The sequence below is a fragment of the Dipodomys spectabilis genome, unplaced genomic scaffold, assembly GCF_019054845.1.
Source record: "Dipodomys spectabilis isolate Male_0828 unplaced genomic scaffold, ASM1905484v1 ptg000085l, whole genome shotgun sequence".
NCBI classification, from domain to species: Eukaryota; Metazoa; Chordata; class Mammalia; order Rodentia; family Heteromyidae; genus Dipodomys; species Dipodomys spectabilis.
The window spans coordinates 7299793-7326435 of NW_024870762.1; the positions used below are offsets into that span (position 1 = coordinate 7299793).

The following is a 26643-nucleotide window of genomic DNA, read 5'->3' on the forward strand; positions in this document are numbered from 1 at the left end:
ATGCATTGGACAAACGAGAGTTTCCCAAAAGGATTTATACTCCTTGGCTTCTCAGAAAGGCCCTGGTTGCAAATACCTCTTTTGGTGGTCCTCTTACTATCCTATACATTCACCATCTTTGGTAATGTGTCCATCATGATAGTATGCCTCCTGGATCCCAAACTTCATACACCCATGTATTTCTTTCTCACTAATCTCTCCATCTTAGACCTCTGTTACACCACCACCACAGTCCCTCATATGTTGGCAAATATTTGTCACAACAAAAACACCATCAGCTATGGTGGCTGTGTGGCCCAGCTCATCATCTTCCTGGCCTTGGGTGCTACTGAATGTCTCCTCCTGGTGGTCATGTCCTTTGACAGATTTGTGGCCATTTGTCGACCTCTCCACTATGTAGTCATCATGAATCGTGCATTCTGCCTGAGGATGGCAGCTTTCTCCTGGCTCACTGGCTTCAGTAACTCGCTGTTGCAGTCTTCCTTAACTCTGAGTATGCCGCGCTGTGGTCATCGGGAGGTGGACCACTTTTTCTGCGAGGTCCCTGCTCTTCTCAAGTTGTCTTGTGCTGACACTAAGCCTATTGAGGCTGAGCTCTTTTTCTTCAGTGTCTTAATTCTGCTAATTCCAGTGACATTGATTCTCATCTCCTATGGCTTCATAGCTCAAACAGTATTAAAAATCAGGTCAGCAGAAGGAAAGCGAAAAGCTTTTGGGACCTGTGGATCCCACATGATTGTTGTGTCTCTCTTTTATGGAACAGGCATCTATATGTACCTCCAGCCACCTTCATCCACTTCCAAGGACTGGGGAAAGATGGTTTCTCTCTTCTATGGGATCATCACACCCATGTTGAACCCACTAATCTACAGCCTTAGAAACAAAGACATGAAGGATGCCTTCAAGAGGGTGATGTCCAGAATCTTTTTTTGTAAGAAATAAGAAGTACACCATTGTGAGGACATCATCAGAGCCATCATCCACTGAAATAGAGCTAATGTTTTCAGAGATTTTCTTATGGTCTAGGCTCTCGTGCTTTTGTTGATTTCTACCAACAGAGAAAGCATTCTCCCTTTATTCAAGATAAATGAAAAGACCATATTATTGGTTAATTTAAAATCCCTTGGCCACCCTGAAGTCCTTACATGCACTCTGCTGCTTTGGTCTAAGTCAAGTTAATTTCTGCCTACCAATGTCATAGGAGTCACCGTATTTGGATGTTTAGCCTTTCCACTTGTTTTCTGTTTGCTCTAGAACCACCTTTTCTGTTCCTTACTTAAGGATTGGCCTGTGTTTTAATGATTAAATAATTGGGGATCTCAACAAAAGTTTTCCACTTAGAATCCAAATCTTTAATGACTTTTGTACTCATATATCCTTGCTAAGATCCATTATGTGTACTTTTTCAAAACTGTTCTAATCATGTAGTTTGACTCAAATCAGGCATGCCTTAAGCTAGGTTAGTGTACATTTTCCTCTAGAAACTCATATCGGCTACATTTCACCACCAACTATATTTTTTTTTAATTTAATTTAATTTTATTTGTGAACATACTGTACAGAGGGGTTACAATTACATGGGCAGGATAATGCGTACATTTCTTACCAAGCATTGCAGCCTCCTCCTTTGGTTTACCCTTCACATCCCTTCCCAGCCTCCCCCCTCCCCCCCAATCCCAATCCTTCTCCTTCCCCCGCCCCCCCTCCCCTGCACCGACGTTGTAAAGCTCGTTTTGGACATGTCAACTTGTACTTCTCATTGTTGCAACAGGTCCACCTGTATCCTTAAACGATTTGTTTTTCCCCATCTCCTCCACAAGTTATACTGACATCAAATATAGTGAAAGCAGGGGTTATACTGTGGGGGAGGGACATACAAAGCAACAAAGAGATAATCTTATAAATGCGTTAGAAACACATGCATGAAAGAAAAAAACATTAAAATACACATCTAAGGGTTCAGTTTCCTGACATCACATTATATTTTTAATCCATCCCTTTACTTCTTTTTTTATTGTGAAAATACTGTACAGAGGGGTTACAATTACATGGGCAAGATAATGAGTACATTTCTTATCAAGCATTGTAGCCTCCTCCTTTGTTTCCCCTTCCCATCCCTTCCCATCCTCCCCCCACTCCCCCACTCAATCCTCCCCCCTCCCTTTACTTCTATGGATACTATTTCTCATTGTTCCTCCTTTGTCAAATGCCTTTTGTTTTCTAAATTCTATCCCAAGTATATGTAATGTCCCCTAAATTATAAAACTATGAATACATTTGTTAATAACAATTTTCTCATACAGATATGAGTGGATTTATTCTTAATTTTATGAATCATTATATACTTTTTTTGGTTATTGTTGGTTGTGGGGCTTGAACTCTGGGCCTGGGCAGTGTCCTTCACCTCTTCAGCTCAAGGCTAGCGCTCTACCACTTGAGCCACAATGCCACTTCCTCTTTATTTTATGTAGTCATTCAATGTGCATTTGCTGTTTGTGATATAGTAGCAGATCTGAGGGGGAAAAAAACCTCACAGTTCCACAGATGAAAATCTCTGGTTCTTGAAGGAAGTAACCCTGAACCTAAAGCTCTTAAATAATTATTCAGAGTTGGCAATATAAGGTCATAGATGAGGTGATATTTTAGCCAACAGAGCAAGTATTACAGGTAAAGCATTTCAGAAATTATAGATAATTTTATATAGTTTATATATTTTATAGATGATTTTTACAGTACAAAAAACATGAGATACAATTATAGGTTTAATTTCATTCAGTAAATACGGCTGGAAAACAGAAGTATACGGGGCAGGATCTGCAGTAGAAACATCACTGAAAACGTAAAAAACAAAACATAGCTCATATATGTGTGTATATCTGAGATGTAATATTTTAAATACATAGAAAAAGGAGATAATTTGAATATGTAATGTTTAAAAGTTTTCTCCAAAAGAAATAAATACAGCACACTCAAAGCAAATGAAAGCAGTTGTAGTTTTCCAACACAGGTGTAATTTAAAATTTTTTTCTAAATGTAGAATATACCATTGAGATCTCTTGTTGAATACATGTAATGCATTTCAAATTCAATACATCCAAAAGCCAAACACCCCTCCCCTTCCTCCACAAAACCTTCTTCTAAAGCTGTTTTAATGTAAATCAGAAACCATGAATATCTCAGTCAGATCCATGATTGCCATTCTCAAGTTCCTATCTTTCTTTTCATTTCTATATTTCTACTATATTATTCTATATATTCTATTTTTCTATATTACTATTCTTAATGTTTATGCACTACTCCATATTCTGTCAAGAGAATTTATAATTTATTTTCATGGATTTATGTTCTCTGTGTGTACTAAATCTTAAAATATACCCGAATATTTCTGAAAGCATAACTCAAACAGTTACAAATTGAATTTCCCCTGCAGGTATACAAAATTCATTTGGCACTTCTGTACTGTTAAATATTTAAATTCTTTGTTTTGACCACTATAAATAATACATAAAGAAGTCAACACACATGAATCAGGCTTAAAATGTCATCTCATATACTTAGAAATTGTATTTCTGGTTCAAATTATACTTTTCTTTTCTTTTGTTGATCATGGGGCCTAAACTCTGGTCTGGGCACTGTCCCTTAGCTCTTCAGCTCAAGGCTAGCGCTCTACATTGTGGCTAGAGCCACAATGCCACTTCCAGCTTTTTCTGCTTATGAGGCACTGGGGAATCAAACCCAGGGCCTCATGCATGCTAGGCAAGCACTCTACCACTGAGCCACCTTCCCACCCCCAAATTATACATTTCTCAGAAAACCTAAGCATTAAAATACAGTGCCAAATGGCACTGCAAAATTTGTATAGCTTTCCTTCCACATTCCTACAGACTCTGTACACAGCACAAGAGAGTGTTTAGTTCATGACTTTTTGCAAACTCTAAGAGATATCTTTTGAGACATTTGCCAGTTTTATTCAGAAATATTATCTAGCTCCTGTTTTATTTCTTACAATGTTTTGAAGAGAATTTTTCATGTGTGGGAAATGGATGGTCATAAATATTTGATTTCCCCCTCCATATACACATACACACACACACATACACACACGCCTCTTTCTAGAGAGACAATGGAATTGTATTTACTTGCCCTATTGTATGCACACTCAGTTGCTTAATTTGTTTCCCCAACAAAGTGTAAACAAAATTGTGTGGGTCATTTCTTGATGATGACCTTAAAGATCTATATTTTCTTTCCCTCTACTAGCCAAAATGAAGTTAGAGAGCCCTTAAGGACTCCACGCCAGATAGATGACAATGTAAAGTTCTATATTGATAGACAAGTAGCATCAGTGAAAAGTAAACTTTCATTATTTCAAGTAGCTGAAAGTTCAGAAGTTTTTATTAATAAGTTTTTATTAATAAGTTCTAACTTAGCAAATGCTCCCAATTACAGAAAGTTGTAAGAGTAGTATGATTCTCATATTAATGAAATATAGTATAAGAGACACCACCCAAGGATCAGCTGGCAGATGGTAAAGATATTGATATTAAAAAGTAAAACCAGTGGGTACTAGTGACTCACAGACAAAGCAATGTGGAGCAAGAATAAAGCTGGAGTACCATACTTACATATAAACAGACATAAAGGCCAAATGGAAAAAACAGAAATAAATTCATACACAATCAAATAATTTTTAAAAATTTTTTATTGTGAAAATACTGTACAGAGGGGTTACAATTACATGGGCAAGATAATGAGTACATTTCTTATCAAGCATTGTAGCCTCCTCCTTTTTTCCCCTTCCCATCCCTTCCCATCCTCCCCCCCCACCCTCCTTTTCCCTCCACCAAAGTTGTAAAGTTTGTTTTCGACATAATGACTTGTACATTGTTGCAATGGGTCCACCTGTATCCCTATTTAAACGATTTGTTTTTTCCCTTCCCCTCCACAAATTATACTGACATCAAATACGGTGAAAGCAGGGGTTATACTGTGGGGGAAGGACATACAAAGCAACAAAGAAATAATCTTATAAATGTGTTAGAAACAATCTCATGAAAGAAAAAAACATTTGAACACATATCTTAGGGTTCAATCAAATAATTTTTATCATTATGACAAGAACGTACATATGAGCAAAGACATAGTCCTTTAAAAACATAGTACTGGGAAAATGGATGTGTGTGTAGAAGAATGATACTGGATCCATCGCTCTTATCATAAACAAAAATGAACACAAAATGCCTTAAAGTCTTAAACATAAAGCCTAACACTAAAAAAGTATTAGAAGAAAATATAGGAGAAATACTCTGTGACACTGATCTCAGCGTTGGACCACAATGTAAAAGCATAGGCAACAAAAGGAAAAAAAAATCAGTTATGTAAAGTATATGCATAGCAATGAAATTATCAGTAAATTGAACAGATTATCTACAGGGTTAAAAAAAGAAATTGCCATCTATTTGTCCAATAAGGAACTAGTATCTACCTAGTATCTTATGACTGGTATTAAGTTATTTAGTGGTTAGAAAAGTCATAGTTATCAAGGAAAGATGGAGTTAGTGTTCTATTATATGTAAGGTGGTAATTGTTTAAAAATCATATAAATGAAAATAGCTAGAAAAGATTTTGAATATCTTTATCATAAATAAGCAATAAACTAGATGATGGATAACCTCAGTATCCTTGGCTGATCAAAACATAGTATATATTATGTACCCAAACACCACACTGTGCTGAGTAGCAATATGATATTATTAATCAAAAGTGAAATATATACATTCTTACATAGATACATAAGTAAGATACAACAAGTAGTCAGTAACAGGGAATTGAATTCATTTAAAAACACACCTAACAATTGGAGATACTTTCTTCCAGTATAAATCAGCAGGTAAATAACTGTATTTTCCATAAAGAACTCTGTCCCAAGGAACATTCTCTGTTAATTCAACTGAGATATACATATATAATGGTCTGTTAGAAAACCATTCCCAAGAGGTTTTAGAAATAGCATACTAATAGCACACACACAAAGTCTCCCACATATTTTTTACTATGATCTTCAAAACTCATGTCTTTCCTTTTTGGAATCCTTTATCACTTGGAAAGAATGTTTTTAAGCTAATTTATAAATATTATGCTCATCTATGCAGTTAAGGTTTCTTAATTCTCATATGAAAAATTCTAATAAATTCCTTCATGTTTTCTTGAAGAATAACTCTCAAAAAATGGTAAGTAAAGTGATTTGTTTTCTAGATCATGCATTTTCACTTTCTTTTATCTTTACTTGTACAGATGAGCTACCATTTACAGTACCATTAATAAAGCAGTTTATGAATGAGATGCATCTTGATCGATGCCACTCCTTTCAACATTCTCACTCTCCTACTCATCGCTTCCCTCAATCTTCTTAATTTTATAGGCTATCCACTGGATTCTTGACTGCATTCCCGGCTTCTCTTTATTTGTCTAACCTTATCCCTTGACCCCATTCCACCCCTTTCCAAAACCCACTTTCCACTGTTTATTTTGTTGAAATTTGCCTTTGACTTTCTAAGGAATTACACTGAGATCTCACTTGAATCTACCATATTTCAATTAATACATTCACATACACTTGCAAGGAACCCAACGTATTTATTTGTATGCATTCTGAAGAAAGGTCCAATTGTGTAGATCAGAATGCTTATGACGTATGTGAAAGACAGGACATTGCATTTAAAGGGATCTTTCCTAAACTTAGGAAATAACTACTTCAGTGGCTTCTTTGACAACTATATTTCTTTTCATGACATACTTTCCTTTTCAGTCTCTCATTTTTAACAATAGGAAAAGAATTTAAATTTAAGTTTTATTTGCAATCCATGAGCATAAAATGGAATAAAGCTCTTTCTGGACAATAATAGCCCTGTGGCTTTTGTCAGGTAAACAAGGAAATACAACAACATACCAGATCAAACCAAATTAGAGTTGCTGATACTAAATACCACATAATCAAACTGAAGTTTTGAAAAGCAGACAGATCCTTCACTGGATCAGAGTTTTTTGAAACAGGAGAACTACTGTCTACCTAAGTTGGCAGAATAAGAATATCCTCTTTGGTTTTTGCATTAAAAAATTACAGAAGTGAGACACCGGCGCACAGCCAGCCACATGTTTTTCAAATGTAATATTTCCTCATTTACCTCACAAAATGGACTTCTCAACAATTATCCAGTTTGCATAAACTGCAGATAAAGCCAGTAGAACATAACTAAATGTGTTTTAATTTTACTTCTGACAGAGTGATGTCCATCTCAAGAAAAAACTGCAATTCACCTAATAATTAATAAGAAGCATAATTAAAAACAATACAAATTTAATAAAATTGCTGAAAGAATATTTCATGGATCACAGTCATTAATGGTAGGTATAAATGAGTATGAAGAGTTCACTGAGGAAAGTCTACAATTGCTCTTTAAATTTTTTCAATATAGCTGGGTGACAGTGACTCACATTTATAATCCCAGCTACTCAGGAGGGTGAAGTCTTAGGATCACATTTCAAAGCTAGCCTGGGCAGAAAAGTTCCCATAAGACTTTTATCTCGAGTTAATCTCTCAAAGCTGAAAGTGGAGATGTGTCGCAAAGTGGTAGAGCAATACCTTGAGCAAAAGATCTCAGGGACAACACCCAAGCCCTAAGTTCAAGCTGCAAAACTGACAAAACAATTTTTGGAAGATGGTTTATGATCTAAAAAGATGAATTTAACACTGTTAAATGAATAGACAATAGATGTCATAGATAAATTTAAAACTAATGTGGGTAGATTTGAAATACTTATTTTTGAAATTGTATGCATATCCCAACTACAAAATAGAATTTTTACTATGAAAACAGACTGATAAGTTCCTAAACATTTGCTAAAACAACATCTTAATAATATCAAGTAAGTCTGTTTGCCTATTCTGCACAACGCTCTGTATCCTCTGTATTATCTTTCTAGCAAGATATTTTTAAAAAGTTAAGACAGAGTAGTCATGTTCATTCAGGAAACCTTCTTAGAGATGCTTTCTGTTTAATCTTGAAACTAAACTGTTAGGCTGGATATTTTATTCCCTTCTTTAAGGCATTCATAACTATTTGATATTTATGGTTTTCTCAGTGGGTATCAGAATATAAGAATGAGTGATTACAAACATAGTGAAACATATATAATAAAATTTCATTCAAGTTTTGAGTAGGTACTAATTGATTGAATTGATACAAAACCCTTATTAAAATATTTGACGAACAGATTATTAAGATTAGTTGGGATCATTATTGTTATTGGACACCTCTGTCTAGGACATTGTATAATCAAAATACACTGAGTCGCTTTGTGTGGCATATCACAGGATGGTTTTGAACATTCAATGGAAAAATATCAAAATGTACTTAGAGACAATAATAATGTAACTGGCTTGAGGGTAACTTGGAGTTTTGTCATTGAATGCTATCTTTCCTTGCCACCTGAATGTCACACACATGTGGCTTTCACAAAACACTTCACCATTAAAGGATTAACACAATATAAACAAAATCCTTCATTACTTCATTTAATTTCACACAATGCTGCCTTACACAAGTACTAGATTTTGATATTTCAAATGTGCCTTTTTTTGCTAAAAAACAAAGGAATATGTGTGTCCTCAAAATGTAAAATAGCTTGTGGATCTGAATGACTCTGAGCTGAGATACTGGTTTATCCAGTTACCTGGTTATCTAGTTACCTGGAGTTCACAACTGCAGACTTAACTACATAATCAGTGGTCATAATACTGCCCAACTCATATGAGAAACAAGATGATGAGCCAACTGAATCAATGAAAATTCCTACAAGCTGGATGAATTTATTCAAATTCAATATATAAAATCAAATATCCAATGTTCGAACTAAGTAATTATGCAAGAAAAAATTACATGAAAGTCAAATCCTTGAGCAGGGCAAACCTTCTCATTGTAGTCAACTGCCTCTACTAGAGATAGAGAAAAATACTGGCTAAAAGTTTTCCATCCCAAATAGCTTAGGTAGATTGTTTACTAACAAAGAATGTTTAACTCCCTATGGATACAATTACTACACTGAGTGACTGAGGTTGGACAGAGCTTTCTTGAGGGTTTTTTTGTTCTGTTTTGTTTTGTTTTGTTTTTAATAGCGTCACGGTTTCTTCTAGTTTTCCTCAATCATTTAACTTTTCCTAATAGTTTAGCAATGCCTTAGAGCACAGCAATCAAAAAGCTTGAGCATAGAAAGTAATATTTTTTCAACTGCCTATTGTCCTAATTTTTTTTTTAAATTTAATTTAATTTTATTTGTGAACATACTGTACAGAGGAGTTAGTTACATGGGCAGGATAATGCGTACATTTCTTACCAAGCATTGCAGCCTCCTCCTTTGTTTACCCTTCACCTCCCTTCCCAGCCTCCCCCCTCCCCCCCTAATCCCAATCCTTCTCCTTCCCCGCCCCCCCCCCCCCCCCGCGCACCCTCCCCCACCCGCACCAACGTTGTAGAGCTCGTTTTGGACATGACAACTTGTACTTCTCATTGTTGCAACAGGTCTACCTGTATCCTTAAACAACTGGTTTTTCCCCATCTCCTCCACAAGTTATACTGACATCAAATATAGTGAAAGCAGGGGTTATACTGTGGGGGAGGGACATACAAAGCAACAAAGAGATAATCTTATAAATGTGTTAGAAACACATGCATGAAAGAAAAAAACATTAAAATACATATCTAAGGGTTCATTTTCCTGACATCACATTATCTGACCTTTTCCGCTTGACTCATACATATACTAGATATTCCAAATAAGGGAAACCATGGGACCTACGTTTCTTTGGGCCTGGCTTACTTCACTTAATATAATTTTTTCAAGTTTTTCCATTTCCTAACAAATGGGGCAATGTCATTCTTTCTGATGGAGGCATAGAATTCCATTGTGTATATATACCACATTTTCTTGATCCATTCATCTACTGAGGGGCATCTGGGTTGGTTCCATATCTTAGCTATGGTAAATAATGCTGCAATAAACATAGTTGTGCTGGTAGCTTTAGTGTGGTCTTGTTTGTAAACATTAGGGTAAATGCCCAAAAGTGGGATTGCTGGGTCATAGGGGAGCTCTATGTGAAGTCTTTTGAGGAACCTCCATACTGCTTTCCAAAGTGGTTGAACAAGTTTACATTCCCACCAACAATGAAGTAAGGTTCCTTTCTGTCCACATCCCCTCCAGCATCTGTTGTTGTTAGAGTTCTTGATTTTTGCCATTCTAACTGGAGTGAGGTGATATCTCAATGTTGTTTTGATTTGCATTTCTTTTATGGCTAGGGATGTTGAACATTTCTTCATGTGTCTATTGGCCATCCTTCTTTCTTCTTCAGAGAAGTTTCTCTTTAAGTCTTTCGCCCACTTATTTATTGGGCAGTTGTTTCTTTGAGGATTTGTTGTTGGGGGGTTTAATTTTTTGAGTTCCAAGTATATTTTAGATATGAGACCCTTGTCCGTTGTATGGCTAGTAAAGATCTTCTCCCAATCCGTGGGCTTTCTATTGATCTTGCTAGCTATGTCATTTGCCCTGCAGAAGCTCTGCAACCTTATGCAATCCCATTTGTCCAACCTTTCTTTGATTTGTTGTGTTTCTGGGTCTCTATTCAGAAAATTTCGGCCTGAGCCAAGGAGACCTAGGGTTTCTCCTATTCCATCCTGTAATGTTTTCAGAGTGTCCGCTTTGAGTTCAAGGTCTTTGATCCATTTGGAGTTGATTCTGGTGCAGGGTGATATATACGGATCTAGCTTAAGTTTTCTACATGTAGTTAACCAATTTTGCCAGCACCATTTACTGAAGAGGTTGTCTTTCTTCCATTCTATTGTTTTAGCTCCCTTATCGAAGATTAGATGGCTATAGGTCTGTAGGTTCATTTCTGGGTTTTCAATTCTATTCCATTGGTCCTGAGGTCTGTTCTTATGCCAATACCAAGCTGTTTTGATTACTATGGCTTTATAGTAGAGTTTGAAGTTTGGTATTGATATTCCTCCAGCAGTGTTCTTTCCATTCAGGAGCGTTTTTGCTATTCGGGGTCTTTTATTGTTCCATATGAATTTTTGGATTGCCTCTTCTATTTCCTTGAAGAATGAGGGTGGAATTTTGATAGGTATTGCGTTGAATTTGTAGATAGCCTTGGGAAGTATTGCCATTTTCACGATGTTAATCTTTCCAATCCAGGAGCATGGGAGGTTTTGCCATTTTTTAAGTTCTGTGTTGATTTCCTTTTTCAAGATTTTAAAGTTTTCATCATAGAGGTCCTTCACTTCTTTAGTTAAGTTAATTCCTAGGTATTTTATTTTTTGTGGGGCTATTACAAATGGAGTTGCTTTCCTAATTTCAGCCACACTTTTCTCATTGTTGGCATACAGAAAAACCATTGATTTTTGGGGGTTAATTTTATAACCTGCTACTTTGCCAAAGTTTTGAATCAGCTTGAGTAATTTGGGAGTGGAGTCTATGGGATTCTTTAAATACAAGATCATGTCATCTGCAAAGAGGGAGAGTTTTATTTCTTCTTTCCCTATTTGGATCCCCTTTATGTCTGCATCTTGTCTTATTGCTGTAGCTAGGCATTCTAATACTAGATTGAAGAGAAGTGGAGAGAGTGGGCATCCTTGTCTTGTTCCTGAGTTAAGAGGAAATGGCTTTAGTTTTTCACCATTGAGTATAATGCTGGCTGTAGGTTTGTCATATACAGCCTTTATTGTATTGAGGAATGTTCCATGGATTCCTAATTTTTCCAAAACCTTCATCATAAAGGGGTTTTGGATCTTGTCGAATGCTTTTTCTGCATCTATTGAGATAACCATGTGGTTCTTATTCTTGCTCCTGTTGATGTGATTAATAATATTAATTGATTTGCGTATATTGAACCAGCTTTGCATCCCTGAAATGAATCCTGTTTGATCGTGGTGTATGATTTTTTGGATGAATTGTTGAAGTCGATTGGCCAAAATTTTGTTGAGAAGTTTTGCATCAATGTTCATCAAAGAAATGGGTCTATAGTTCTCTTTCTTTGATGAGTCCCTGCCTGGTTTTGGGATGAGGGTTATGATGGCTTCATAGAATGTGTTCGGTAGTGAGCTTTCTCTTTCAATTTCATTGAAGAGTTGGAGGAGTATTGGTGTGAGCTCTGCTTTGAAGGCCTTGTAAAATTCCGCTGTAAAACCATCTGGTCCTGGACTTTTCTTAGCTGGGAGGTCTCTTATTGCTGTTTCTATTTCAATGCTTGATATGGGCCTGTTAAGATAGTTTACCTCATCTTGGTTTAGTTTTTGCATGTCAATATTTGCTAGGAAAAGGTCCATTTCTGTCAAGTTCTCAAACTTATTAGCATAAAGTTTTGAGAAGTATTCCCTTATAATGTTCTGAATCTTGATTGTTTCCATGGTGATGTTTCCATTCTCATCTCTGAGTTTATTAATTTGGATGTGTTCCTTCTTTTTCTGATAAGATTTGCTAAGGGTCTGTCAATTTTGTTAAGTTTTTCTAAGAACCAACTCTTGGTTTTGTTGATTCTTTCTATAGTTTTTTTGGATTCTAATTCATTTAATTCTGATTTAATTTTGATTATTTCTTTCCGTCTACTGGATTGGGGTTTATCTTGCTGCTCTTTTTCAAGGAGGTTTAGATGTGTCATTAAATTGCTAGTTTCAGATCTCTCCAATTTGTTGATGTAGGAGCTCAGAGCTATAAACTTGCCTCTGAGTACTGCCTTTGCTGTGTCCCAGAGGAGCTGGTAATTTGTGTGTTCATTTTTGTTGAATAGCATGAACATTTGAATTTCCTTTCTAATCTCTTCCATGACCCACTCTTGATTCAGCAGTGTGTTGTTCAGCCTCCATGTGATACCGGGCTTTCTTTGGTGGCTTTTGGTGTTGAGTTCTAATTTTATTCCCTTGTGGTCAGAGAGAATGCAAGGTATAACTTCAATGTTTCTGAATTTAGACAAGTTTGCTTTGTGGCCTAAAATGTGGTCTATTTTAGAAAACGTTCCATGTGCTGCTGAGAAAAACGTGTATTCTGATGCTGCTGGGTGAAATGTTCGGTAGATGTCTGTTAAGTCTAGTTGATCTATGCAGCTGTTTAGATCTGCGGTTTCTCTGTTGAGTTTTTGCCAAGTTGATCTATCTAGTGGGGAGAGTGGTGTGTTAAAATCCCCAACAATTAATGTCTTTGGATCTATATGGGATTTGAGGGAAAGTAGTGCTTCTTTGATAAATTTGGGTGCTCCATTGTTTGGCGAATAGATATTTAGAATTGTAATATCCTCCTGAAGGAGAGATCCTTTAATTAGTATGTAGCGACCTTCTTTATCTCTTCTCACGAATTTTAATTTGAAGTCTATTTTATCTGATATTAGGATTGCAACTCCCGCCTGTTTATGGGGGCCGTTTGCTTGGTAGATTTTGTTCCAGCCTTTAACATTGAAAATGTGTTTGTTTTTACGGGCAAGATGTGACTCCTGCAGGCAGCAGATAGAAGGGTCTTGTTTTTTAATCCAACTAGACAGTCTATGTCGCTTAATTGGAGAGTTCAGTCAGTTAACGTTAAGAGATAGGACTGAGAGGTATTTGGGAGTTCCTGCCATGTTATCCACCTTCTTGGGGGCTGCAAAAACTGGGTTCTTCCTATGGTTCTTGGATTCTCAGTTTGGGTGCAGTTTCTTGGCCTTTGTTGCGGTCTTGTTGGTTTTCTATGTGTAGGACATCTTTAAGAATCTTTTGTAGGGCTGGTTTGGTGGAGATGTATTGTTTCAATTTTTCTTTGCTATGGAAGGTTTTTTTTTGGCCTTCAGTTATGAAGGAGAGTTTAGCTGGGTACAGTATTCTTGGTTGATAGTTGTTTGTTTTTAGGGCATGGCATACATCATTCCAGGCTCTTCTTGCTTTGATTGTCTCTGCTGAGAAATCTGAGGTGATTCTAATTGGTTTCCCTTTATAGGTGATTAACCTTTTCTCCTTGACAGCTTTAAGGATCTTTTCCTTGTTCTGAGTTGATCCTGTGTGGATTATAATGTGACGGTGGGATGTCCTATTCTGGTCTGGTCTATTTGGGGTTCTAAAAGCTTCTTGTATCTGAATAGGCCTATCTTTTTGCATGTTTGGGAAGTTCTCTGCTAGGATCCTGTTAAACAAATTTCCTAGACCATTAACTTCTGTTTCTAGGTGCTCCTCTACACCCATTATCCTTAGATTAGGCCTTCTGATGGTGTCTTCCAGGTGTTGGATAGATCTATCATACTTCTTGGACTTGTCTTGGATGGTTGTATGTTCTTTCTCTATAGTATCTAGGCTGTCTTCAATCCCTGAGATTCGATCTTCTGCATGGTCTAACCTGCTGTCAAGACTCTCTACTTTGTTTTTTATCTCTTTTCCTTCTAATTGGTCAGCTTTGATGGCTTCAAGTTCTTTGTTGAAGCTCTGTTTTAGGTCTTGTATGAATTTCTTTACTTCCTTAATTTGGTGTTCAGTGTTTGTTCTCAAATCACTTAGTTGATTGGTTATGGTTTCTTTGGACTCCCATTCCTTCTGTTGGGTTCCATTCAGCATTCCCTTTGTGGTCTCCCTGACTTCCTTCAGCTCCTTGTTAATGGATTCCATGAATGCCTTTAGTGATCTTTGTGTGTTCTCTACCTGGTCTCTCAATTCCTGAATTACTCTTTGATTAGCTTCCTCCCGTTTGTGGGATTCCTGCAGTTCTCTTTCCTCCCGTTCGTGGGATTCCTGCAGTTCTCTTTGAGTGTTCTCAGCCTGCTCACGCCATTCCTCCCTTTCTCTTTGAGTATTCTCAAGTTGTTCATGCAAATCCTGTATCAGTTTTTGAGTAGCTTCCTCACGCTTATGATATTCCTGTATAAACTTTTGGGATGCCTCCTCTCTCTCCCTATCACGCTCATACAGAGTCCTTTGTAAGTTGTCAAACTTCTCATTTATCATGTTTGCCACCAGTGTTTGTAGAGCTATTTGGGAACTCTCCTCTGGATTGTTCATTATCTGATCTGACCCCTGATTATCAAGATTGGGAATTGAGATACCCGGATTTGCCATTTTTCTTGTGTTTTTCCGGCTTACTCTGCCCATTTGAGATGAAAATAGCACCAGTTTTGTGCTAGAACACTATCTTAAGGCAACCATCAACCAACGTTTGCATTTATACAGTCAATAGTCTACAGATACAATCTAGTTCAACAGATACATCTATTCAACATCAAACAACTATATGTTAATGGGCTTCGAACCGCAGAGAAGAATTTGGAAAACCAGAAATTTTTAGGGTTAGGGAGAGATGTGGGTAAAAATTAGGAATAGATTGGTGTGGGGAGGCACAGGGAGAGTTAACTATGTCCTAATCTCAATGCAGGAAATAGGTTGGGTAGGATGCAAGTAGAGAGGGAGAGAAAAAGAAGAAAGGGAAAGGGAAATGAAAAGAGACAAGAAAAAAAAATTAGAAACGTAAAAATTAATATAGTTATGGAGATTGAAAGACCATCTATGTAGAGAGGAATGTGAATATAATGAGAAAACAGGAGGGAGATAGAGGAGATGTGAAAAACTTTAAAAATGCTTAAAATATTATATAGGTATAAAGAGGTAGTACTGCTATTAAGGAATTTAAGTCTCAGAGGTTTTGGATTGAGTAATAAATTGGTGGATTAAGTGTGTACACAATGGGGGATAGGGTGTCCTAATTTTTATATAGTCAAAGTTTGAAACATATTCTTTGCCAGTTTTCAGCAATTTCTTTACATCCAATCCCAGTTGCAATTCATGTAAGTAGATTTATTATACAGAGGAATGAATTTCATTTCAGAGGGTTCATGTTATTTGTTGAAGTTAGCTGATTTTAATTGATAATGTTGTGAGAAGAAATGAGATAACTTGGTACAAGATCATTGACACTATTTCCCAAAGAGTCATTACAATCTAGCCTCTAGTAATGGACAACAGATATGTTATAGTGCATTCCTGTCGCTCATAACTCCTTCTTTCCATTTCTGTACTATAGGAAAAGCAAAATAATGAAGATGGTATTCATTAATGAAAGTCATCCTCAGGAGTTCATTCTATTAGGTTTTGCTGACTTGCCATGGCTAGAACTTCCTTTATTTGTAATTCTTCTGGTGACATACCCCGTCACCATGATGGGAAACATCGCCATCATTTTGGTGTCCAGACTGGACCCCCGGCTCCACAGCCCTATGTATTTCTTCCTCACCAACCTCGCCTTTTTGGACATGTGCTACACCACCAGCATCGTACCCCAGATGCTCTTTAACCTGGGAAGTTCTAGGAAGACAATTAGTTATGTGGGTTGTGCTCTTCAGCTTTATTTATTCAGCACAATGGGAGCCACAGAATGTCTTCTACTGGCAGTTATGTCCTTTGACCGTTATGTGGCCATCTGCCGACCTCTGCATTATAACCTCATCATGAACCAGCGCCTCTGCTTCCTATTAATGTCCATTATATGGTTGTGTGGAATTACCTATGCCATTTCAGAAGGGACTCTTACATTTCAGTTACCCCTATGTGGCGTCAATCAACTGGATCACTGGTTGTGTGAGATTCCAGTCCTGATCAAGACAGCCTGTGGTGAAAAGGAAGCAAATGAGCTTGCGCTCTCTGTGGCCTGCATTTTTATAATAGCTGTTCCTCTGTGCTTAATTCTTGCCTCTTATGCTACTATTGGACATGCTATATTGAAGATTAAATCCTCTGAGGGCAGGAAGAAAGCTTTTGGTACATGTTCTACTCACCTCATTATAGTTTCCTTATTTTATGGCCCAGTCATTAGCATGTATCTTCAGCCCCCTTCTTCCATCTCAAGGGACCAACCAAAATTTATGGCTCTTTTCTATGGCGTTGTGATCCCTACACTCAACCCCTTTATCTATACTCTGAGGAATAAGGATGTGAAAGGCGCCTTAAGCAACCTGGTGAGGAGCATCTTCAGCTCCACATGACAGCTGGTATTCATCAAATGAACTTGTTTATCTGGATTTCCTTAATGACATTTTGTCTCATACTCTAATCTCATGTTACATGTTCTTCCTGAAAAACATGTAACTTTTTTATAATCTATAATCATTTTAGGATGGTATTCAGATACTAAGCAATGGTATGGGATCAGCGGCTCTTATTGCTCAAATAGCAATTACTTATCATGAGTTTCATACATTATCTCCAATTTACCTCTACTAGTGCTTTTTCATTTTTTTCTTTTTCTTTTTTTTTGGGGTGGGGGGAGGTGGTGGGGCTTGAACTCTGGGCCTGAGCGCTGTCCCTCAGCTCTTCATCTCAAGGCTAGCGCTCTACCACTTAAGCCACAGCACCACTTCCTGTACCAGTGCTTTTTAAAGAAAATATTTATAATTCCTTTTTAATACTTTTTTCCATGTCCTGGAACATTATAATTCTTGCTTAATGAATAAATATAATAATCTATACTAAAACACTGAAGTGAATTGAATAAAGAGAATAGTTTGAATACATTAACTTCCCCATCAAATATCATAGGGATGAGTATTGAAAATCAGTGAGAAGGCAAAGTACTATTAACAATGATGGGAAATACTTCTGTGCGTGTAGTAGAACAGGTGGAAGGCATTTCAATCCAAAAACATCAGTACTAGAAAGAAAGTATTTGTGTTTCTGGGATGGAAAGCAACTTGCTTACTTCAGTAAGTAAATTGAGTATTTTTACTTAAATTTGCAATGCAAATGATGGTCAATTTGTAATCATTGAATAATAGCACTAAAATTTAGTGCTAGGACTAATACTCCACTTTATTTTTGTACTCCTCCAAAATTCTTATGTTGAATCTTAACATCCAACATGATTGTGTTAAGAGAGAAATATATAGGAGATTATTAGTTCATAAAGACTCCCCACTCATGAGATTAAGGCCCTTAGGAAAGAGGGTTGCCACAGTTTTTCTTTGTGTGCCCGTCTACCATCTACCACGAGAGAACACAGTGCTTTTGGCCTCTAAATTACGCAGCAGTGAGTTGCCATCTAGGAGCTGAGACTGGGTCCTTACCAGAGATCACTTTGTTGGCAACTTATCTAGAACTGCCAACCTTCAGAACTGCACAAAATAAATTCCATATACATTAATCAGTTCCCATTATTTTGTTACAGCAGAACGAATGGACTAAGAAGAAGGTTCCAAAATGTAAACAAGAAATAGATACATGCATACAGATAGAAGTCACAGTATTTTAGAACTCATTTTTCATACTTGCACCAACATAGTTACAAGGCTACTAGTACATCAACCTATTCTGAAAGAGATAATGTAAATAAATGTAAAGCAGGACTGTAATCAATATGTATTTTTATGACTTCTATAACTGCTAGTGTACTTTTCCAACCACTATACTCAGAATTCTAATGCCTTGGTGGATCCCTAGAGGTGACAAGAGCATGAATATGGGGTAGAGAAGCATTAGATTAGTGGAATAAATAATGTACATGTTGGATTTCGCTTGAAGACAAGATACCAAATAGAAACAGAAACATGTTATTGTAACTTGAGAAAGAAATATTTTATTAGCTTTACAATTACAGTATTTATTTTGAGTAAATGCTCAAATTTTTATCTGAGCAGAATTAAGCACATAAGTCACATAAACACAAAATACCGCTTAAATGTGCAATGAGTCATTTAAGAATTTAGTCTATCACCTAAAGTCCAAACTCCCTTATATAAAGATTTTAAGCTCATATAAAAATTTTACTATTTGAAGGCAATGAAAAAATATTTTGAACTTTTTTTTTTGTCAGTTGTGGGGCTTGAATCTGAGCTTGGGCGCTATCCCTCAGCTCTTCAGCTCAAGGCAAGTGCTCTACCATTTAAGCCACAGCACCACTTCCGGTTTTCTAGTGGTTTATTGAAGATAAGAGTCTCATAGACTTTTCTTGCCTGGGCTGGCTTTGAACCATGATCCTCAGATCTCAGCCTTGTTAAGGATTCAATGTCCACAAACTAGATTTAATATTTTACAAAGATAGAGAGCTGATGTAAATAATTGCCTGAGAATTACTGCATTTCATGCACAACTACCCATTACTCTTCATTTTCTTTTTTTCGGGGGGGGGGGGGGGAAGGGTAGGGTCCGGTCGTGGGGCCTGAACTCTGGGCCTGGGCGCTGTCCCTCAGCTCTTCAGCTCAAGGCTAGCACTCTACCACTTGAGCCACAGCGCCACTTCCGGCATTTTTCTTTTTGCTTATGTGGTGCTGAGGAATCGAACCCAGGGCCTCATGCATGCAAGGAAAGCACTCTACCACTGAGCCACCTTTCCAGCCTTACTCTTCATTTTCAAAAGCACAGTTACACTTGTCTTAAAATGGTCATCAAATCTGATATGAACAACAATATATTGACATTTCTGTTTCCTTAACCCTTCCCTGTTTATTTGTTTTCAATAGATTGTTCCAGTTTTCCATTTTTCTAATTTCTACTTGATCATGAACTATAATAGAGAATGCAAAAGGAGCTCAAAAGGAAACTCAGGAAAGGGGTGGGAAGGTGGCTCAGTGGTAGAATGCTTACCTTGCATGCATGAGGCCCTGGGTTCGATTCCTCAGCACCACATAAGCAAAAAGAAAAAAACCAGAAGTGGCGCTGTGGCTCAAGTGGTAGAGCGCTAGCCTTGAGCTGAAGAGCTGAGGGACAGCGCCCAGGCCCAAAGTTCAGGCCCCACGACCGGACCCCCCTAAAAAAAAAAAAGAAAAAGAAAGCTCAGGAATATGTTTTTGGAACATTTAGTATATATAGTCAGTATATATAATTCCCAATAATGGAGACTTAAACATATTTTCTAGTGATAGAAATACACTGCGATATATAGAAACCTTCTACAGGGCTATTGCTATAAGCACAAATACACACATGCACACACACGTGTGTGTGTGCATGTGTGTGACCTTCTGAAAGAATACTGTAATAAAGGATAGGTATAGGAAAAACCATTCACAATTATTATAAAGCTAGCATGAGTTAGTGAATGTTTTATACACTTTGCATTCAAGCTCTTACATAAACTTTTTTATTTTATTGTCAAGGTGATGAAAAATGGATATTAAAGCAGAACTAAAGAAGTAGAAAATTTTTCCATGCTTCTGGATGGGGAGGACTAACATTGTGAAAATGGCTGCTAAAGGCTATTAACATACACTTTTAAGAACCTTTCATGGTATGTATTATCTAGCTTTGAGAACTAATAAAGTTGTGCTTCACTGATTATTTTTTTTCTTTGTCTGTATGAACAATATAATTGGTATAAAGAAATATAAATGGAGGGGGGGAGGAGGGAGGCTGGGAAGGAAGGTGAAAGGTAAACAAAGGAGGAGGCTGCAATGCTTGGTAAGAAATGTACGCATTATCCTGCCCATGTAATTGTAACCCCTCTGTACAGTATGTTCACAAATAAAATAAAATTAAATTTAACAAAAAAAAAGAAATATAAATGGAATAAAGGATTCACTGTGGAATTCCCATACATGCATAAAGCAGTAATTCTATCCAACCACTCTTATTCCACATCTACCTCTACCCTCCACCATTCCCAGGACTTCATAAGAAGCATCCTATATTCTGGTTGACTTTTATTTCCATATACAAGAGAACACGTGATACTTGTCTTTCTGTGTCTGACTTATTGTGCATAATAATCGTGTCCTGTAGTCCTATCACATTGGTTGTAAATGACAGGATTATTTTTCACTTTATGGATCAATACCATTTCATTGTCTATATAGACATTTTTATTCATATATTAATGGGCACCTAGGCTAATTCTTCATCATAGCTATTATAAATGTCTAATAAATAGGAAATTATAGATACCTTTCTTTTTTATATTGGCCTTGTTTCCTATGGTCATTCTATTGTCTTTTTTTTTGTTGTTGTTGTTGATCATAGAGCCTGAACTCTGGGCCTGGGTGCTGTCCCTCAGCTCTTCAGCTCCAGGCTACAGCTCTACCACTTGAGCCACAGCAACACTTCCAGCTTTTTCTGCTTATGTGGTGCTGAGGAATCAAACCCAGGGCCTCATGCATGCAAGGCAAGCACTCTATCACTGAGCCACCTTCCCCGCCCATCTATTGTCATTTTTATCTGGAACCCCCATATTGTTTTTCCTAGATATATTTAATCCTTGCACGTGAATATATTGTTCAAAATACTACACAGAAAAGTATACAATTTTCTGTCAATTAAAAAAGTAAGAAATCTAACTGGGTGCTGGTGGCTCACACCAGTAATCCTAGCTACTCAGGAGGCTAAGATCTAAGGATCATGGTCCCAAGCCAGCCTGGGCAGGAGTGTTGGTGAAACTCATCTCCAATTAACCATCAAAGTGATGGAAGAGGAGCTGTGACTCCAGTGGTAGAATGTTAGCTGTGAGCACAAAATCTCAGAGACAGAGCCCAAGCCCTGAGTTAAAACCTCAGAACTGGCACACATACAAAAATGTAGCTAGTCTAATGCATCATATTATGAGAATTAATTAAAACAAACTACTCAATGACCTCTTATTCTATTTATTCAAATAAACTCGTGTTTTATTGTATACTGTTTGTGTATTTGTTTACCTTTGTTTATTATTACTATCTTGTTTAAAAACCAAAATTTAGCGTTTGGGGGAATTGAATTAATTTATCTCAGTTACATCTAACACGAGATTTGCCCTGATCCTCAAGCCATTAAGTAATTATTTGTGGAGGAGAAATGTTTTCACAAACACCATTTTCCCAAGGAACTCTCTCTGCTGCCTCTTCTGGGATAAAGATACATGAATGGCTCATGTGAAATAATGCCCAGGAGATCTCAAGAAAATTCATACTAATAATGTACAATAAAGCTGCTGACTTCTGCTATTGTCTTCATAACCTCCCACCCATCGTAGCTACTATACTAACTGAAAAGCTAACAGTTCAGAAGCCAATTCTTAAAGCTGTATCTATGGACCATAGTTTCTTGGTTTGAAAAATCCAAGCACATTCCTTTGGTTCCTTTTTTTTATTGAAGAACATTTTTTAGAATAAGGTAAGAGAAAAGAGACTTGTTTTGAAAGCTTACACATTCTGAAGAAGGTAAGATAGGATGTAGAACAGTATCTTACACAAATACAAATGTAAAGAGTTTTTCAATTCATGGATTGGGCTCTAAACTTTGGAAATACCAGTTCAGTGGTTTTGAGAATGCTGTGAAATAGAGAAGATCAAAACTGCCTTGTGACCAGAAGGTAATAATCTGACACCTTTTACAAATAAGGGACTTGTGGAGCAACTCAGATTTTTTATTATTGTAGAGTTGATATAGAGAAAGGTTATAGTTACATGAATCAGGTAATGAGTAATGAGTACAACTCTTTTTGAACTATATCTCCTCTTACATCACTCTCTCCTGATTTTTCCCTCTTGCCCTCAACCCACATGATGTCAAGTTCATTTTGCCACACAGTGTCCAGTGAGTACTACTCTTGCATTTGTTCACTCATTCCACCTTTTTTCTTTTAAACTATTATCCTTTTTATTTTATTATAAATATGCTGTACAGAGGGGTTACAGTTACATGAGTAAGGCAATGAGTACATTACTTGTTTATCATTGTTACACCTTCCGTTGATGTCCCACTATCCCTTCCCTCCACCTCCCATGCTCCTCCTCACCCATCCTTCATTCTTCATCCCCACACCCCTCCCAGCCCGCTAACCCCTCCCCCTCCCTGCCCAAAGTTGAATAGTTCATTTCCAATATACTGCTCTATGGGTATCATTGTTTGCAATGGATCACCCTGTGTCCTTGTTTCACCATTTTGTTATTCCCCTTCCCTTCCCCAGCTTAGACAAATGTATATACAAGATGCAGGGTACCAAAATCAAGTACAGTGACAACAGGGGATATACCATAGGGTAAAGAACATACAAAGGAACCAAAAAATGCACATAGTACATTTAAAACAACAACAAAGACAGACCTCTTGTGTCTATATCTTGGGATTCATTTCACTTAGCATCATCTTATATGATCATCCGTACATAGCTTTTGAGCTTTTCAGCTCATCTGATCCTATACATGTATATCCTATACATATACTAATTGTTGCAAATAAGGGAATCATGGGACCTAAATTTCTTTGAGACTGGATAACTTCACTTAATATGATATTTTTTCAAGGGGCGGTGTTGTTCTTTCTGATGGAAGCATAGAATCTCAGTGTGTGTGTGTGTGTGTATGTGTGTGTATGTGTGTGTGTGTGTGCCAAATTTTCTTGATCCACTTATCTACTGAGGGGCATCTGGGTTGGTTCCATATCTTAGCTATGGTGAATAATGCTGTGATAATGCTAGTAGCTTTAGTATAGTCTTGTTTGTGATCGTTTGGGTAAATGCCCAAAAGTTGGATTGCTGGGTCACAGGGAAACTCTATGTGGAGTCTTTTGAGGAACCTCCATACTACTTTCCAAAGTGGTTGAACAAGTTTACACTCCCACCAACATTGCAGTAGGGTTTCCTTCTGGCCATATCTCCTCCAGCTTCTGTTGTTATTAGAGTTTTTGATTATAGCCATTCTAACTGGGGTGAGGTAGAATCTCAATGTTGTTTTGATTTGCATTTCTTTTATGGCTAGAGAGATTGAGCATTTCTTCATGTGTCTATTGGCCATCCTTCTTTCCTCTTCAGAGAAGTCTCTCTTTAACCCCCCCCCCACACACACACACACACACTTGTTGATGGGGGTTGTTTCATTGAGAATTTATTTTTAGAGGATTTAATTTTTTGAGTTCTAAGTCTATTTTAGATTTGAGGCCCTTGTCTTTTGTATAGCTAGTGAAGATCTCCGAGTTCGTGGGCTATAGAATGGCAATGCTGCTAAAGGTTATCTACAAATTCAATGCAATATCCATCAATATCACAACATCATTCTTTAATGAAATAAAAGGAGCAATCCAAAAATTAATATGGAACAATAAAAGACCCCAAATAGAAAAAATAATCCTTAGGAGAAAGAACAGTGCTGGAGGAAAATAACAAGAGCAGACTTCAAATTCTACTACAAGGCCATAATAATCAAAACATCTTGGTACTAGCACAAGAACAGAACTGAAGACCAATGGAATAGAACCAAAGACCCAGAAATGAACCAGCAGACCTACAGCCACCTAATCTTTGATAAGGGAGCCAAAAAATAGAATGGAAGAAAGACAATCACTTCAATAAATGGTGATGGTTAAACACCTGTAGAAAACTAAAGCTAGATCCATATATATATATATATATGTGTGTGTGTGTGTGTGTGTGTGTATATATATATATGTATATATATATATATATACATATATATATATATATATATATATATATCACCCTGCAACAGAATTAACTCCAAATGGATCAAAGACCTCCAAGTAAAAGCAGATAACCTGAAAACATTACAGGAAGGAATAGAAGAAAATCTAGGGCTTCTTAGTGCAGGCCAAAATTTTCTTAATAAACACTCACAAACACAACAACAAATCAAAGAAAGGTTGGACAAATGGAATTGCCTGAAACTGCAGAGTTTCTGCATGGCAAAGGACATAGCTAGCAAGATCAATAGAAAGCCCTTGTTCCACCATTTATGTGCCCTCTTTTACCCTCCCAAATATATACTAACAAACAAGACTAAAGGAAAAGAAAAAAAATATCAATGGCAACTAAAAAATGTCTCTTCTTTTTTTGTGTTCATTTCATAGAATATTATTTTATCTGATCATCTGCACATAGCTATTGAACCTTTGTCAACCACTCCTATGCATATCTTCCTTTAGACTCAGTATGTGAATTCCTAGAGACTTACGTAATTTATCAGGTCCCAGTGTATATGCATATATATGTATATATTTTTTAAATCATTCAGCATGTTTACTTGTAGATTTATAGGCACTTTCTAGTTACCACAAATGAGGGAAAACATGTAGCCTAATGTTTCTTTGGCTTACTTTGCTTGCTATAATTTTTTCCAAGTCTTTCCATTTCCTTACAAAAAGTACAATATCATTCTTTCTGATGGATGAGTAAGAATCCTTTGTATAAATATACCATATTTTCTTGATCCATTCATCCACTGAGGGACATCTATGTTGATTCCATGTCTTGGTTATGGTAAACAATACTGCAATAAACATGGTTGTACTCGTGGCTTTAGTGTGGCCTGGTTGCTGGTCCATTGGATAAATGCTCAAATGGTGCTGGCAAAATTGGCTATCTACGTGTAGAAAACTGAAGCTAGATACTCATATATCATCTTGCACCAGAATCAACTCTAAATGGGTCAAAGACTTCAATGTAAGGCTAGATACTGTGAAAATATTACAGCAAGGGGTAGGGGAAACCCTAGGCCTTCTAGGCATGGGGCAAATCTTCCTAAATAAAGATCTAGAATCATAACAAATCCGAGAAAGACTGTATAAAGGCGACTGTATCAAATTGAACAGCTTCTGAGTGGTAAAGACATAGCTAGCAAGATAAATAGAAAGTGATCTGTAGGTAGTTCATTGGTAGAGTACTTACCTAGCATATGTGAAGCCCTGAGTTTGATTCTCAACACTAAGGTAAAAAATAAAATTGAACCCTCTTTTTAAAAAAAAATACATAGAGCTGAGAGCCAGTGGCTCATGCCTGTAATCTTAGCTACTCAGGAGGCTGAGATCTGAGGATTGTGGTTCAAAGCCCGCCCAGGCAAGAAAGTCCGTGAGACTCTTTTTTTTTTTTTATTGTGAACATACTGTACAGAGGGGTTACAATTACATGGGCAAGATAATGAGTACATTTCTTATCAAGCATTGCAGCCTCCTTTGTTTACCCTTCACATCCCTTCCCAGCCTCCTCCCAAACTCCCACCCAATACTCCCCCACCCCCCACCAAAGTTGTAAAGTTCGTTTTCGACATGACAACTTGTACTTCTCATTGTTGCAACGGGTCCACCTGTATCCTTAAACGACTTGTTTTTCCCCTTCTTCTCCACAAATTATACCAACATCAAATATAGTGAAAGCAGGGGTTATACTATGGGGGAGGGACATACAAAGCAACAAAGAAATAATCTTATAAATGCATTAGAAACAAATGCATGAAAGAAAAAAAAAATTTAAATACATATCTAAGGGTTCATCCGTGACACTCTTATCTCCAATTAACCACCAGAAAAAGAAAACTGGAAGTGGTGATGTGGCTCAAGTGATACCTTCAGCTCAAGTAACTTGAGCTGAGGACCTCAGAGACAGCGCCCAGGCCCAGAGTTCAAGCCCCATGTCTGACAGGGGGAAAAAATCAATAGAAATCCCACAGAATGAGAGAAAATTTTTCACTAGTTATGCATCAGAAGACAAGGACCTCATATCTAAAATACGTTAAAAGAGTTCCAAAATTTAAGCCCCCCAAAAATAAACCCTCAAAAACTCAACAACCCAGTCAATATATGGGTTAAAGACTTAAAGAGAGTCTTCTCAGAGGAAGAAAACACAATGACCAATACCCACATGAAGAAGTGTTCATCTCTGACCGTAAAAGAAATGCAAATC

The 26643-nt window shown here is 37.1% G+C and overlaps 2 protein-coding genes across 2 annotated transcripts; both read left to right on the forward strand.

Annotated features, from left to right (window-relative positions):
* LOC122111486 (putative olfactory receptor 2B3) lies at window positions 1-942 on the forward strand. The gene has a single exon (XM_042684339.1). The coding sequence runs from the start codon at window positions 1-3 to the stop codon at window positions 940-942; it is 942 nt and encodes a 313-aa protein (XP_042540273.1).
* Window positions 943-16096: 15154 nt separating this feature from the next.
* Window positions 16097-17035, forward strand: LOC122111219 (olfactory receptor 2B6-like). The gene has a single exon (XM_042683946.1). The coding sequence runs from the start codon at window positions 16097-16099 to the stop codon at window positions 17033-17035; it is 939 nt and encodes a 312-aa protein (XP_042539880.1).
* Window positions 17036-26643: the final 9608 nt, after the last annotated feature.

Bases quoted from the DNA above. Each gene is read 5' to 3' on its own strand.
- LOC122111219 (XM_042683946.1), top strand. From the start codon at position 16,097: ATGGTATTCATTAATGAAAGTCATCCTCAGGAGTTCATTCTATTAGGT.
- LOC122111486 (XM_042684339.1), top strand. From the start codon at position 1: ATGCATTGGACAAACGAGAGTTTCCCAAAAGGATTTATACTCCTTGGC.